At 42.7% G+C, this 16918-nt stretch overlaps 1 protein-coding gene across 1 annotated transcript in view; it reads right to left on the bottom strand.

Annotated features, from left to right (window-relative positions):
- Positions 1-1484: 1484 nt before the first annotated feature.
- The window catches only part of LOC124482529 (solute carrier family 22 member 5-like), a 33897-nt gene continuing 18463 nt past the window's right edge, over positions 1485-16918 (bottom strand). The window contains exons 9-11 of the mRNA XM_047042884.1: positions 6941-7123; positions 5927-6062; positions 1485-2870 (exon numbers count right to left, since the gene is read on the bottom strand). Coding sequence (XP_046898840.1) covers positions 2804-2870; positions 5927-6062; positions 6941-7123 — 386 coding nt within the window. The 3' untranslated portion in view covers positions 1485-2803. The remainder of the gene's footprint in view (positions 2871-5926; positions 6063-6940; positions 7124-16918) is intronic.

Below are 16918 nucleotides of genomic sequence, written 5' to 3'. Positions count from 1 at the left end.
TACGCTGCCATAAGATACAGATTTAAATAATTTGTTATATTACTGTATATGAAATGTGATATTTCGTGCAATATTCAACAACTGAAGAACATTTAATTACTCTTTGTACAGGACAGAATTGAGGCAAACACATGGAATGAACACAACCTAAACGCAGTCTTGTCTGAATTAAGGTCCTTTTTATTGTTACCAAACTCTCATTTTGGCACATTGTGCACACACCTTAGACGCATAGAAATTACATTAATCCGCACCAAATGTTTTCCATTTCATAAAGTAGCTACATCCATTATTACAGCATTCTTAGCATAGAAAACTAGCAGAAATGATTAGGCAATATTTCACATATTCCAGGACTAGTGAGGTCTTCTTTCACTTTCTCTGTCTGTTACTGCTTTAAGTGGTGGAGTTGATCTCTGCGTGAGCCGGTTTAGTACAATAACTACCAGATCCACGGTATGTTGTCTTAATTCACTGCTAAATAATAGGGATGCACCGATACAATCTTTTAAGGACCGAGTACGAGTACCAATACTTGTACATTTATGAATAAATATACATATTTTGGGGGGGTGATGTGGCAGTTTTCCAAGCACAACACAGTGAGACTAATGAATGTAGGACAGCTTTATTATTAGGCTACTAACTCAAAGTATTATTTTTATGTGCTTATCACAAACCAAAAGTACACATTTCAGTGTCCAATAACCTTCAAAGGGCATGTCGTCTGCAGTAGGCACTAAGTTTTCTTTTTATGCTCGCAATCTTTAATTTAGTGAAATGCTGCGTTCATGATAAAAATAAGTTGTTTGGTGTTGTTCTTAGTCCTCTAATTGTTCAACCTTATTTTTGTATCGGCATCCAGAGCATTACTGAAGGGTATTCACATTGAAAGATACCTTGTATCTTTTTGACAATTATACATTCTCAAAAGCATGGTAAGCAAATACACAAGTCAGGGACATTTATAGAAAAAAAAGAAAAAAAATCCCATTACATTAGTACAATCAAATAAATATCTGGTTAACTGTTTAACCTTATTTAATTCTGTAAAGTTTATAAATAGTCTATGTATAGTCTATGTAGCGGTCAGACTGTGGAATGTTTAGTTTAGTTTTCGACAGTGGTCGGATTTTATGAATATAATGTTAATAGACTGTATAATATTTGTTTAAATATAATGGCATTGGTAACATATTATTTGTTGTATATTCTGTAATATGCTGTGTCGGTAGTGTGATGTTAATTGTCTATGTTCTGTGTTGTTTCAGCACCACCACCACACTCATTCATGTAGGTTAAGAAATGAAAAACTCTGCGAATTTCCTAGCAATAAATATAGAGCTACAAAAGAAAGCCGTGTCCAACAATTGTGTTCTAACAGACACCCCGGGAGCGAACACAATGCACCAAGCAGCTATATATACATATATAGATTTCATTTCTCACCTACACCATTGTCATAATAAAAAATAAAAAAAAACTTGAGGTATCGGTCTTTGGTATCGGGGGTATTTTTACGAATACAAGTACTTGAGCTTGGTATCGGGCCGATACTATCGGTATCGGTGCATCCTTACTAAATAATAGAGTGGCCTAATTATACATAATGTAGATAGTTGTTATAATCGGTAATTATGTTATGTAATTCATGATTGCATATTACACGTAGCAATATCACAAAGCTGTTTATATGCATCAAACAAATAACTGAATTCTTTAGTCACGTCAAAGTTACTATAGATTCTGCCTAAACCGACTTCATCAAGTCACTTGAGACACCTCCATCTGGTTTTATGAGCTTACCCAGACGATACCCCGTCATGAAGCTTGGCAACTCCACTGACTGAAAAACTTTTCTCAGTAGAACAATTTTTTAATGGATTTTTATTCATTCAGTTAATTCTTGTTGAGATAGAATTCTTTGTCAAGAGACCGGTTCTGCAGTAGGGGGAAAAGATTTTCAGACAAACTACATTAACACAAACTTGAACAAGAGACCAGTGCTGCAGTAGGGGGAAAAGATTTTCAGACAAACGACATTAACATAAACAAAACAGGTACACATATTTACATGAATATATAGTGCATAGAAAAAACACAATGATTATTAAAAACAGCTGTCCTAGAGGCAATTATATTCTTCCATGATATTAACATCAACCAACTGTCTAACTGTGATTCAAGAGAGAATTCCAGGATCATGGAGCCATTGAATGAGTAATTGAAACTTTTGCTCCCATGTCCTGTTCTAATCTCTGGCGATCTCCGAAGCTAATAATGTAAATGAGAATCAGAATCAGCTTTATTGGCCAAATATGTGTACACATACAAGGAATGTGTCTCCGGTTTTCGCATTGTTCTCAATGTACTCTCACAGAAATAGACATTGACAATAGACATATGTTAGAAAGTAAATTATGTGAATGTGCCACCCAAAAAAAACATTTGGCCCTTTTGGCCACCCCAAAATAACCACCAGACCTATCGGCCACCTTAAATTAACCACTGGCCCTCTCTGGCCGATGGCCACCCTATAATAGGGTTTCTGGCCATACTGTCTGGTTTCTTCACGCTTACTGACCCAGACTACGTTTCAGAGAATCTTGTACTCCTGGGTGCCTATGATAATAAAGACATTAAAAAACATGACTTCATCAAATCAAATCAACATTTATTTCTATAGCCCTTTTTACACGCAAGCATGGGCTTCACATACTCCCATAGAACTACCCCTCAACCAACCTAAACCCTCAAGGAAAGAATGAAAAAATGATTTTTGTCACTTCATTACAAAATCAAATCAGAATCGGTCCTCCTTCACTTCTTTGGGAGAATCATTCTTTATGGACCTCTTTCTGTGTTTCAACCTGGACAAACAAAACAGACAATGTGTCACATCCAACGCTATGTAATCAAGATCTAATATGACTTAATACAATATACTTAATATTTTACGAATAAAACTGATACAGGTTCATGTAAACACACCACAGTTCTATTGGCGTAAGTTAAAGGTATATCTCAGTGATACAGCATTTAACTGCAGATCAAAGTTGAAGGTTCAAATCCCCCTTGTACTTTGCTTTAGATAAAATGATTTGCCTGAATGAGTTCTACTGTCGTTTTAAAGGACAATTGGACTGTCCTGACTCACACCTGCCCACCCCAGAGGCCCCCACCCCCACAGAGACAACTCCTTCCATTCAGGAGGGAGAAGTTAACAGACTGTTCAACAGGCAGAACGCCCACAAAGCAGCTGGGCCAGACTCTCCAACCACCCTCAAGCACTGTGCTGATCAGTTGTCTCCAGTTTTCACAAACATCTTCAACACCTTTCAAATCCTCCACAATCATCCCTGTGCCCAAAAAGCCAAGGCCAACTGGACTTAATGAGAGACCCGTTGCCCTGACCTCTGAGGCAGGGGCGATGTTAGACCCTTTTTACTGGGGCATGTGCCCCAGTATAAATCTGCTGTGCCCCAGTAAAATGTAAAGTTTGAGTTTTAACAATTTATTTTATTAGTCAATGCATTCATTTAGATCAGGGGGTGGGAAATACATTTTCTCGAAGGGCCACATGGGAAATTGGGGCGGGCCGAACCAATAGGCTGAACTTAATTCTGCTCAATAAGAATTGTATTACTTTATAAAAGAACTGTAAATTATATCGTTTTGAGCTGCTACTGGTAATACGTTACAATAAGGCTATGAAAATATGCCAAACGTATCATTGTATTTTTTTTACATACCTTTAAACCTTCACAAAAATGCATAAGATGTATGTTAAAGACCAGCAATTGATTAACTTTATACAAAAGCAATAAGTGCTTTTGATGTTTTCCAGTTCAGTTCAGTTTTTCTCAGAGGCGTTGTTAGACATTAAAATTCTACTGGGGCACAGGCACACATGCCCACAGGCCCACATGCTAGAAAGAGTTTTGGCTTGCTACTGTTGTTGTTAATGTTGCTAATGCTCTGACATTCTGGTTCCGCTTCGGACATCATCAAGCGGGATCTGTGGTCGTAGTCAGTCCTTCATTAACCAATCAGCATTCATTAGCAGAATGCTAGCATGTTATGGGCAACAACGACTCACCCTGTAAGAAATCAAAAGGACTCGTTCAATCAACTTTCGACCTATAATCCATGTTGAACATGCAAAAACTACCATCAAATCTGAGATTTTTCTACAACAATCAGGCGAAACAGACAAAATGTTGCCGTTTAGCTCCCTAGACTCCCATTCATTTGACACTCGCTCGCGATCACCCCAAGTGGAACTCTGGTGGAACTGCAACCAAATTTGGTACAATGGGGCTTAATAGGGAGTCGACAGGCTCTCTGTAGACGGGCTCTGACTGTAGTCTTTCAGGAATACAGATTTCCTACCGCTTAACACAATTATTTATTCATTTTTCATTTACCTCACGTGGGGACTGGGACCTAAAATCCCCAGGTCTGATTTAGATTGATAAGCCCGGAAAAGATCTATGCAGTATCCCAATCAACGCTTGTAAAATCAAAGCAGTAACTGGCAAAGCAAACTGAAAACACAAACCAATGCACGCAGAATTCCATGTTAGCGCTCCTCTGAGCTTTCCAAATAGCCACTGCAGCACGTACACAGAAGTCCAGATGTTGGACTCGGCACACAAGTCAGAATTGTGGTAGGTTAAGCAAGGAGAGTTTCTATAGCCTAGTAGTGGATTGTGCACAGCAAGCTTAGAAGAAGAACAGGGAGTCAGATGGCTGAGCGGTGAGGGAGTCGGGCTAGTAATCAGAAGGTTGCCGGATCGATTCCCCGCCGCGCCACATGATGTTGTGTCCTTGGGCAAGGCACTTCACCCTACTTGCCTCGGGGGAATGTCTTTGTACTTACTGTAAGTCGCTCTGGATAAGAGCGTCTGCCAAATGACTAAATGTAAATGTAACAAAAGGATATGAATAGGGGCCGTGCCCCAGTAGAGCTTTATGTCTAACAACGCCCCTGCTCTGTGGTAATGAAGTATTGTGAGTGTCTGGTGCTGGCACACCTCAAATCCATCACAAACCCTCTTCTGGACCCCCTGCAGTTTTTGCCTACAGAGCTAACTGGTCTGTAGGTGACAAAGAAAACATGGCCCTCCCCTTCACCCTCGTGCACCTGGACTCCTCTGGATGATACACTAACACTATAATAACTATAGTGTATTAACATCAGTGCTTCGCCCGCTCAATCACGAGTGAGTTACTACCACTGCTACACTGACCACACTCAGATGTTTCTCTACCTCCCATTCTCTGCCACACTCATCAAAATAATCTGGGATTGTCTGACTTGAAAACCAGACAAGCTGAGATGTCCTCCCACTACTTAAAATCTCTCTGACTACTCACACACAACTTTCTTTCCTTTTTTCCTTTCGGTTGCTCCATTGTCTGGAAAGAAACTGCACTCACAAAAGTGTTTGATGTTGCACTTATGTCGTTGATTTTGTTGCACAATACATTTACCACTGTAATTTAATTTTTTTGTTGCACTGTAGTATTTTTTTTGTTTACCGTGCCTTAATTACCTTGCTACTGTAACTGAGACGTTTGCTGCACTGTAATTAAGTGATTCAAACGTTATTGTTGCATTAAAGTATGTATTTTGCTTACCATTCCTGGTTGCTAAGATGTGGTTACTTTGCGATGTGACCATTAACTACACACTTCTGACCTTGTGCTGGACTTTCCAAATACACAATTTGTATGTTGCTTTGAATAAAACTGTGCTACATGAATGAAAAATAAAATGTAAAAAATATGGATTTCCCTTAACAGCTAATCACTGTGGCATCATATGGATAAGACGCTAAATAGAAACCCAAGATGTTCCCAAGATGAAAAAAACAATAGAAGCTATACAGTAGACAAGCGAAAATACACAGTAGCACCTTACCCTCTCAGCCTTGGCATCTGGGGAAGTGTCTCAGGGAGGACCATGCCAAAGGTCTCGGGGAGCACAAAACACAGCAGGCCAGATACCACTGCCAGGCTGCCTATCAGGATATAGGGCAGGTACTTATAGTACTTACCTGTGTGAGGGGGAGGGGTAAAGACATGAAAGAGAGGATAAGGAAGAGACAAAAAGGAGAGAGGGAGGAGGATGGGTAGGTGGTGGGACTTCATCCTAATGGTTAATTGTGATCTAGTACAGAAGTTCAGCCCTTACAACTGAAAAAATCAGGGTTTTAATGCAGCCTTAAACACAAAGACCATGTTAGCCTTCCTGATTGAAACAGGAAGTCTGTCTCAGAGGAGAAGAGCTCTACACGAGCACTCCCTGCTCCCTGCTGTTTTCATCTTGATGCTGGGAAGCTTGCAACCGCCAGATATTCTGCATCTTGGGATTGTAGTGTCTTTATAGGGTGACAGGGTGTGAGGAGATCCAAGAGATAGGACGGTGCTAATCCGTGGAGTCTGGGGTTTTAGGACTTTGAAGTTGCATGCGCAAAAGAACAAAAAATGTCACGCATAACACGATACACCCCCTAAATATTTGCTTGGATGAGTCTGAAACTTCACTGTCCCTCCACCTTAGCAGTTGACATTTATGTTTGTATTCACTGACTCCCTCCAGCGCATTGGGTAATGTTGATCTAGAGCAGGGGTGGGCAATCCTGGTCCTCAGGGGCCACTGTCCTGCATGTTTTAGACGTTTCCCTGCTCCAACACACCTGATTCACACCTGAATGGTCATTACCCGGCTTCCACAGAGCTTGATAACAACCCATTCATTTGAAAGTAATACACCTCATCAACCATGCTGCACACAGTTACACACCTCAACAACCATGATATACACAGACAATACCTAAATAACCATTACACACACATAGATACACCCCAAACAACCATACTACATACAGTAACACACTTCAACAATCATGCTACATCGGCAGAGAAATCTCACCCAGGTAGACGACAAAGGGGGAGATGATGGTGCCGATGCGGGCAGCCATGGAGCAGGTCCCCATGGACGTAGTCCTCACCACAGTGGGGAACAGCTCGGACGTGACAGCGTACACCACGCAGAATGCAGATGTGATGCCGAACTTCCCCACCATCTCCAGGAAGATGGCCACTGCCGGGAGGTCTGGGGTTTTCCAGGACAATGGGGTGAGGAATTACGAGGGTTATACCACATTCTTACTATTGAGTATTTTTTGTGACTGTACGATGCAATTTGTATCTGCTAGTGTGCTTGACTGTTAAACCTTTGAGTGCGTTTGGATGCATAAGACCAATCAGATCACAGATGTTTTCATATGTCGCCTATAGGTATGTGGAACAAAAATTGGGAGCCCATCCACCTTGTTCAGATAGGTCCGTAGAAATATGCTTTAGTGAGAACCTGGCGTAAGAGAATGTTCTGTAGTCCAGTGCTCTTTCTACATTTTGGAATTTTAAACCACCAGATCTGCTTTACAGACTTTCTGAGATGGGCATCACTGGCACTGCACTCCAGTCTTCCAGGTCTCCTGGGGAGGCAAACTGTCAGACCCTCGCCAGCTCTCCACTGGTGTCCCACAGGGCTCAGTCCTTGGACCCCTCCTCTTCTCTCTGTACACTACCTCACTTGGACCAATCATCACCTCCCATGGCTTCTCCTTCCACTGCTACGCTGACGACACGCAGCTGTACTTGTCGTTTCACCCGACCGATCCGGGGATCTCAGCTAGGATTGAGGCCTGCCTCGCAGACATCTCCGCCTGGATGACCAAGCACCACATAGCTGAACCTCGCCAAAACAGAACTTCTCACCATCCGGCCAAACCTTCCATCTCACACAACCTCTCAATCACCCTGGGATCTGCAACGGTGACCCCTTCATCCTCTGCCAGGAACCTTGGGCTTACCATGGATGATGAGCTCTCCCTCACGGCCCACATTGCTGCTGTCTCCCGGTCGTGTAGATTCACCCTCTTCAATATCCGGAAGATCAGGAGATACCTGTCTGAGCACTCCACCCAGCTGCTTGTCCAAGCACTTGTCCTCTCCAAGTTGGACTTCTGCAACTCGCTGCTCGCCGGTCTCCCAGCATGCGCAACCCGCCCTCTTCAGAGGAGTCAGAACGCAGCGGCCCGCCTGGTCTACCATCTACCCACACGCTCCCACGTTACCCCGCTCCTCATCTCCCTCCACTGGCTTCCCATCACGGCCCGCATCAGATTCAAGACCCTGGTACTGACCTTCCGAGCAGTGAACGGGACTGCACCCGACTACATCAAGTCTCTCCTCCAGCCTTAGATCAGATGATTGGGGGTGAGGGGTCCCAGGCTGTCTGGACTGTTTAATTTATCCACAGTGAGGGGTCGACTGTTGACTATGGCCACAGCTTCATAGAGTAGAGTTCGTAGTGAAGCATTGTTGAGTCTGCCATGGGGAAGTGTTAGCGTGGAATTCAGCACACTCCTGACCATCTTTATTTGGCGCTCCTACACGCCGCCTGCATGACTGGAGTGGGGCTTATTCATGACGAAGTCACACTGCTTTAGTGACAAATGTATTGAGTCGTTGTGCATTGAGCTCTTGCAAAGCTGCCCTCAAATTCATACTTTGCACTTTGTTTTAGAACAAAGTTAGTGCCTTGGTTGCACTGAATTTGACGGACTGCACCGCGAACTGCAATGAAACATTGCAGGACTTTGATGAAAGCATCTGTGGACAAATCTTCCAACATCTCGCGGCCCGTGAGCAGAAACAGGTAAAGAGTAGCCCTTTTTGTTTATGCTGTTTGCTTCCCTCTGTAGTGAAAAAAGGACCGATGCAGTCCATACCACAATATGTGAAGGGTGGGGAGGGAGGAAGGTCGCTCATTTGTTGGCCTTCCGTAGATCTTCTGAGTCTCTGACAAGTCACACGTTGGCGAACATACGTTGCAACTGCTCGGCTCATTTCAGGAATCCAATAGCTATTGGATCTGATTTCATTAATGGTGAGGCCTTTTCCTTGATGCTTTGTCCTGTCATGGTTATGAGCTATTATTAGCTTTGTCACATGATGCTCTTTGGGGATGACAATTGGATGCTTGAATGAGACGGCAAGGGATGAGTGGCGGAGTCTTTCTCCGACCTTGAGGATACCGTCTGTGTCTGGAAACACGTCAAGGTGGTGCAGTTTGTTGCAACGCTGTAGTTGACTACCTTTGTTTAACAGCTTGATTTCTTTATCATACGTTTGACTTTGCAGATCTTGGATTATGACATGTTAAGCACTTTCCTGTTCACTGACTTTAGAAGGTGCGCATTACTTTATTTTCTTAGTTCATCGCAAAAGGCGAACCACAGCCCTGGTGGTTTGGGACCATGAAGAGAACTTGGACAGGCTGTCAGCAAGACTCAACGATTCTGCAGTCTTTGATTGCAGAGTCTGTGCCTTTTTGACTTCTGGATCTCCTGAGGGGAAAATACAGTACTACATCTTTAGGTGTAGGTATTTCATTTTCACAAAGGAATGTGGGGCCAGTGAACCAGTTGGAAGCAAGCAACTCGTTTACAGTTTTTACCCTGGATGCTGGATTTTCATTCGTGGGAATGTAAAACCATTGCTTGGGGCTTGTGATATGTCTGATCTTCTGGACTCGGTTGACAACAAAGGTGTGAAAGCGCCTTGCATCGTTATTGATGTAGCCCAGGACTACCTTTGAGTCTGTCCAGAAGTACTCTTCAGAAGGCCATCAAAGTAGCTAACAGGGCTTACAGGACTAAGGTGGAGTCCAGCTACCATGGCTCTGACCCCAGACGCATGTGGAGTGGACTTAAAGCCGTTACAGACTACAAAGGGAGAGGCTACAGTGAGACACAGTCCTCTGTCCTACTGCCAGACAAGCTGAATTCCTTCTACGCTCGTTTTGAGAGAAACATTGACCGCCCTGCAGTGGAGCTACCTGGAAGCCTAGCCAGTGGTGTGCCTACATTACTGCAGCCAAGGTGAGGCAGTGCTTCAAAAAGATCAACCCTCGCAAGGCACCTGGCCCAGACTGCATATCAGGTAGGGCCCTCAGGGGCTGTGCTGACCAACTGGCAGGGGTCTTCAGTGACATCTTCAACCTCTCCATCAGACTGTCTGTACTCCCCACCTGCTTCAAGAGGACCACCATTATCCCTGTGCCCCAAAGCACCAAGGTCACATGTAAGAACGACTTTCGCCCAATAGCACTGACCTCTGTCATCATGAAGTGCTTCGAGCGGCTGGTCAAATCATTAATCTGCTCCTCGCTGCCCCCCACCCTGGACCCTATGCAGTTTGCATACCGGTCCAACAGGTCTACAGACAATGCCATTGCTCTGACTATGCACACCACTCTCTCCCACCTGGACGAAGGGATACGTATGTGAGAATGCTGTTCATTTACTACAGCTCAGCATTCAACACCATCATCCCATTCAGACTTGTCTCCAAGCTGAATTGCTTTTTTTCTGGAATATGTGGTCAGATTCACCATAAACACATATTAACACTTCTATCTGTGGTTGTAGGACAACGATTTTTTGTCGCCAGGTGCCATAGTGAATCCTTGTAATGGGAGCTCCATTGATGTTGGCTTTTAATAGTTTTCAAACCCGCACTTAACTCAGAGTGGACGTACTCCGAATTGATTTAACAAATTCAAATCAGCTTTTGAATTAACCATAACCCTAACCGAAAGTCGGAGTTTCCCATTTTAGGGTAAATCAACTCAGAGTTCAGGGTTAGGTTCACAGCTTTTTGATCCCGCTTTCTGGAATACACCCCTGGGGCTCGTTCTCCGTACGCCGCTAACTCAGTTAGCTGGATTTGATTGTTGACGCTTTGTCATGATCTTGGATTGTTCGGTTCTTCAAAGCTCATCCTGGACTTGCTGTCATAGCAACAGGTCCTTAAGCTTGAACCCGCTCGGGAGCAGGTTTATTTTATGTAAACAGGATTTGATTGCGGCTCTACTATGGAGCTAGAAAGCTGACAAAAGTATCTGAATTTGAATATGAAAGATCTGAAATATTTGTGTGTCGAATTTCCCAAAACTGAAATATTTTTCTGTTGAATATATCATATCTGAATTATTTGTATCCACATTTAAAAAAATGGAATAATTTTTATCCAGAAATACACATTTCTGACATTCAGATTGCGGGAATTCAGGTTATTGAAATTCATATTGCTGAATAATCATTCAATAAGCAGAATTTAATATTAATCGCACATTGCGTGATAGATAGATCCAATTAGCACAGCCAGATAGGCTACTATAGCCTACTTTTTGAGAGATGGCCTATTGGTTTTCTTGTGAGGGTGTCATTTACATCATTAATTTGTTGGAACCACATTTAATTATTATATGACATTAGATGATAAACAAAGTAATTATGAAAATAAGAAAATACAAAGACTAATAGCCTACTGTAATACACGATAAAACATCTAACGTGGTCACTACATGTAAATAGTCTGCTACCTTTTGCCAGCCCTCTCCTGGATTTTGCATCCTTTAGGTGTTCCCTGCAGTTTGGTTAAATCTTCCAATTTGGAGTAGCCTTCGGGCAAGCTCTTGCTCTGTTGCGGAAAACATGGGGCGCTCTTTTTGGCCATGGTGAGCAGCCATAGACTTATGTGAGAAACCAATAGCAGCGTTGCTGATCAAGGTTTCTACTATCGATACATACCCCCTTTTAGACCAACGCATAACTCAATCAAGCTAACACTTAAAGGAGACATGACATGAAAACTTCATTTTATGAGGTTATTTAACATTAATATGAGTTCCCCTAGCCTGCCTTTGGTCCCCCAGTGGCTAGAATTTTTGATAAGTGTAAACCAAGCCCTGCGTGTTCTTCTCCGCCTTTGACAAAATGAAGTCTCAATTGCTCTGTTTGAAAATCTCCCCCTAGTGACGTAGATAGGGGGAAGGTTACCTCCCCTCTCTCTGCTTTGCCCGTCCAGATCATCTGGCCCGCCCATGAGAAACTGAGCTACCACCGTGCAAGGGCGAGTGCAATATCGTTTTTTCCTGGAGACATCATGGCGAGCAAACAAACGAAGCATGACAGTTGCTCAGTGCTTGGATGTACAAATCAAAACAAAAGTTTTTTTTTAGTTCTTTCATCCAAGCTTCTGCACAACCAGTATCTTAATTTTCGCTGGAATTGCGCCGACACAACTTCACAAAGTTTTGTATGTCTGCGCCAAACATTTCAGCCTCTACTGTTTCCTCAACTTGAGCCAATACAAAACTGGCCTTGCTGAAATAAGATTCTGGATCATTACTAACTCTCCTTGGTCAAGCTACAAACCTTGGACAAGTAAGTTAACATATCATTTTGTTGCTTTACTGTATATGGTTACCTAGCTTGCTACCCTTAGAATGTGGCTGTAACATTAGTTCTGCAGCTAACAGCTGCTGTTGCTAATGTAAAGATAGATGGCATCAAGTAGGCCTATGTGTGTGAATACAAACGCTGTAACGCCAGTGTTGTACACTTCTTTGTTATTTGGATAATCGTTCTGCTGTTGGTGTTATGGCGGCCTTTCTCTTCATTGAAATGACTATGAGTGTGCACCTCTGCAAACCAGGGTAATCAGATGAGAATGGCTAAATTCGAAGCATCTTACAGCAACGGGGGCTACGAGCCATTGCGATCCATCCGTTGTAAACATTAGCGCATGTTGCCGCCCCTCTCCTCCTCATTAGCATTTAAAGCTACAGACACCAAAACAGCGCGTTCTGAGGAGAGCTCATTGTGGGACTACTCGTAGTGGCTATAATTCTGCACCATGGTTGAATTTCGGGAAAGAGACTTCAGATACAGTATTAGGGGACCACTAAGGCCTATATAAAAGCATCCAAAAACAGCATTTCATGTTTCCTTTAACACACTTAACACTTAGCGTTAATTACCTAAGGAGCAATAGGATGTCAAGATGGAGAGAGAGTATGTCAGGACAGGGAGAGAGGTTGTCAGGAGAGAGGGTTGTCTACGGTAGCTATAGAAGAGAAAACATGCATTGTTTTGGGTGAAAAACGATTCGATTTTAACTTTAACATGATGACATGAGAAATAAAGACTAAAATACTGCCACAAGCAGTTGAAATCCCATGTACTAGTAATAACTTATTAGTAATAATATATCTATTTTTGTAACTAGTCCATTTTGCACTACTATGAATGTTTTGCCCTTGTTACATGTTCTGCTTGTTTTCTTATTTTTTGTTATGCATTTCCTGTTGTAATTTAAATGCTTTTATTCTGAAGGACTCTCTGGGGTAAAAACGGTAATAGAGTTGTGCGCGCGAGAACGGTTTTGAGTTGTGCGCTCGAGAACGGTGAGAGAAAAAAGGAATGGAGAATACGACTGTTAAAAAAGTTGAGAAATAGTTACGGTATTAGTGCCCCCCCGAAGAGGCAAAAGGTTTGTCAATGTTTAATATATATAATAACTAACAACTGTAATAACTGTGTATTTGTTCGTAAACAGCATTGTTAATGGCTATGTGTATAAGCTACTACAGTGGTGCTAATAGCAAGGAGATGTTAACACTTGATTGTTGCTGGTGCTTTATACACAACTCTTACGTTGTTTGTGGGATTTCTAATAAATCGTGCAATCGTCAGTAAAGCGTCAGACCATCTTACGGTGTTCATTTAAGGACATCCTCAGACTCAAACGAAAAGGCGTCAAGTCTCAGACCAAACGGCTTCAGTCTCAGAAAAACCTCTGTCATTCTCAGACAAAACGTCCTCAAACTAAACGCCGTCAGAAAAACATCTTTCATTCTCAGACCAAACGCTCTCGAACCAAACGCCATCGTTCTCAGACAAAACGCTCTCAAACCAAACGCCATCGTTCTCAGACAAAACGCTCTCAAACCAAACGCCATCGTTCTCAGACCAAACGCTCTCAAACCAAACGCCATCGTTCTCAGACAAAACGCTCTCAAACCAAACGCCATCGTTCTCAGACAAAACGCTCTCAAACCAAACGCCATCGTTCTCAGACAAATCGCCCTCAAACTAAACTTTGTCTGATTTTTTGTTATCAAAGTTAGCTAGATCATGGGGGAGCTGCTGACTAGCTTTCTGAATTAGCTAAAGTAGCAGCTTTTAAAGTGAATACCATTGTGTCGTTTCTGTTAACTGGTACAGCAAGAATAGCTATATGGTACAGCAAGATATAGCTAATAAAAAATAGTTGTTTTCTGCAAGCTAGTTCACTCGTGTAACGTAAACCTATGTGTAGTCCTCCGGTTGTCATGGATACTACAAACAAACTTTGCTAAAGAATCATAAACGTCATCAACATGCGGCGCGTCGATCTGAACAACTGTTCCGCCAATAAAGTTACGTATTTTGTATTAGCTATATCAAAAGTAAGTTTTCTTGCTGTACCAGTTAACCGAAATAACACCATGGTATTCATTTTAAAAGCTGCTACTTTAGCTAATTCAGAAAGCTAGTCAGCAGCTCCCCCATCTAGCTAGCTAACTAACTTTGACAAAAAAAATGCTGACAAAGTTTAGTTTGAGGGTGTTTTGTCTGAGAATGATGGCGTTTGGTTTGAGAGCGTTTTGTCTGAGAACGATGGCGTTTGGTTTGAGAGCGTTTTGTCTGAGAACGATGGCGTTTGGTTTGAGAGCGTTTGGTCTGAGAACGATGGCGTTTGGTTTGAGAGCGTTTTGTCTGAGAACGATGGCGTTTGGTTTGAGAGCGTTTTGTCTGAGAACGATGGCGTTTGGTTTGAGAGCGTTTTGTCTGAGAACGATGGCGTTTGGTTTGAGAGCGTTTTGTCTGAGAACGATGGCGTTTGGTTTGAGAGCGTTTGGTCTGAGAATGACAGATGTTTTTCTGACGGCGTTTAGTTTGAGGACGTTTTGTCTGAGAATGACAGAGGTTTTTCTGAGACTGAAGCCGTTTGGTCTGAGACTTGACGCCTTTTCGTTTGAGTCTGAGGATGTCCTAAAATGAACACTGTACCATCTGTCGGGAGGGATATACTACAATTGTATTATGATTTGCTTATATATTTCTTTATAGCTAGCTAGCCACAGTCACAAACGTCACACGACGCACGATCAAGGCTTTTACAATGCAAATACGCTGTGTATGGAATTTATATAATATATGTAAGTCTTATTTGATATTAAAAGGAAAATGCAATAATCCAAATTGTATTTGCATTGTTACATGTAATATGGGTGTTCTATGACAATATTAAAATGTAAATAGAATAACGGTTTGACATAAAAAAATTTAAAGACCTATTCCTTTTTATAGTGGACTATATAACAATGTTAATGAACATTTGAAAAATAAAATGCAGTATAAACAATGTAACCTAATTTTCCATTTGTTGAAACATTATTTATATCTCAATTTCTCACTATTTGAAATGGAAATGAATTTTGTCCCTCTTTTAGGGGCAAAATTCTACACTCGCCGGCCACTTTATTAGGTATACCCGTTCATTTGCTTGTTAACACAAATAGCTAATCAAACAATCACATGGCTGCAATTAAATGCATTTAGGCACGTAGATGTGGTCAAGACAACTTGCTGAAGTTCAAACCGAGCATCACAATGGGGAACAAAGGGTATTTAAGTGACTTTAAATATGGCATGGTTGTTGGTGCAGGCTGGTCTGGGTATTTCAGAAAGTGCTGATCTACTGGGATTTACATGCAAAACCATCTCTAGGGTTTACAGAGAATGGCCTGAAAAATATAAAATATCCAGTGAGCGGCAGATGTGTGGACGAAAATGCCTTGTTGATGTCAGAGGAGAATGGGCAGTCTGGTTCGACATAATAGAAAGGCAACAGAAACTCAAATAACTACTTGTTACAACCAAGGTATGCAGAATACCATCTCTGAGGTCACTAAGGATACCACTGAGCTGGTGGTCCCGAGATGAGCCCATGCCCACACACAGCCCAGCTGGACCACATTAATCTCCTCAAGAGATGGTCTGAGCCAACTACCACGCCTTGCAGCCCTGGTAAAAGGGTCCAGGACCTCGTCCAATTGGGAGAAGACCTGGCTCCTTCCCAATGCCACGAGTTCAAGGACGTGGTAGACTAGTACCGGAAGGTGTTCTCCGACTGCCTGGGCCGTAACAACGTGGTGTCGTATGACATCTGGACGCAACCGGGGACGGTGATATGCCAGCAACCCATCGGCTATAGAGGAGGAGGTCCAATGGATTTGTAAGCTTGGTGTCATCGAGGAGCCCTGTAGCCCCTGATGTAGTCTGGTCACCGTGGTTTCAAAGGTTGACTGCACCCTCCCGTTTTGTAATGACTGTCGCTGTCTGAATGAGGTGTCTCTGTTCGACAATTACCCCATGCCCTGGACAATGCCATGGATGACCTAATCACACGCCTGGGGTGGGCCAATATACATGCTGGACCTGACCAAGGGGTGGTGCCCCTGACGGCCTCTGCTAAGGAGAAGATGGCCTTCAGTACGTCCAGCGGCCACTGGCATTAACGGGTCCTTCCCTTTGGCCTGCATGGAACTCTAGCCCTGTTTCAGTGCCTGATGGATGTGGTAGCTGAGAGCCGCTACGCCACGGTGGAGCTGGAGGCCCTCACCATCAAGTGGCCAGTCCGTTCCGTCGAGGGGACCCCGTCAGAAAGCTTTCTAGTTGTGATTAAGTAATAACATTTGTACAAATGTAGTTTAATAATTCATGTATTGTGTTCAATCTTATATGGAATTGGCAACAATGTTAGCAAATTCATGCCAATAAAGAATGATTTAATTGAAAAGAGAGAGTGTGTCAGGATTGAGAGAGGATGTAAAGGCCCCGTCACACCATTACGTTCTGACGTCTTACTTGGTCGCTGTTACACGCTCTTTATGCGTCAGTCCCACGCTAGTCATACGTTATAGTCACACGTTAGTCACACGCCAGAT

Source organism: Hypomesus transpacificus, chromosome 20, assembly GCF_021917145.1.
Source record: "Hypomesus transpacificus isolate Combined female chromosome 20, fHypTra1, whole genome shotgun sequence".
NCBI lineage: Eukaryota > Metazoa > Chordata > Actinopteri > Osmeriformes > Osmeridae > Hypomesus > Hypomesus transpacificus.
Note: the sequence above shows the minus strand (reverse complement) of the source record. Positions and strands in the feature narration are given on the sequence as shown.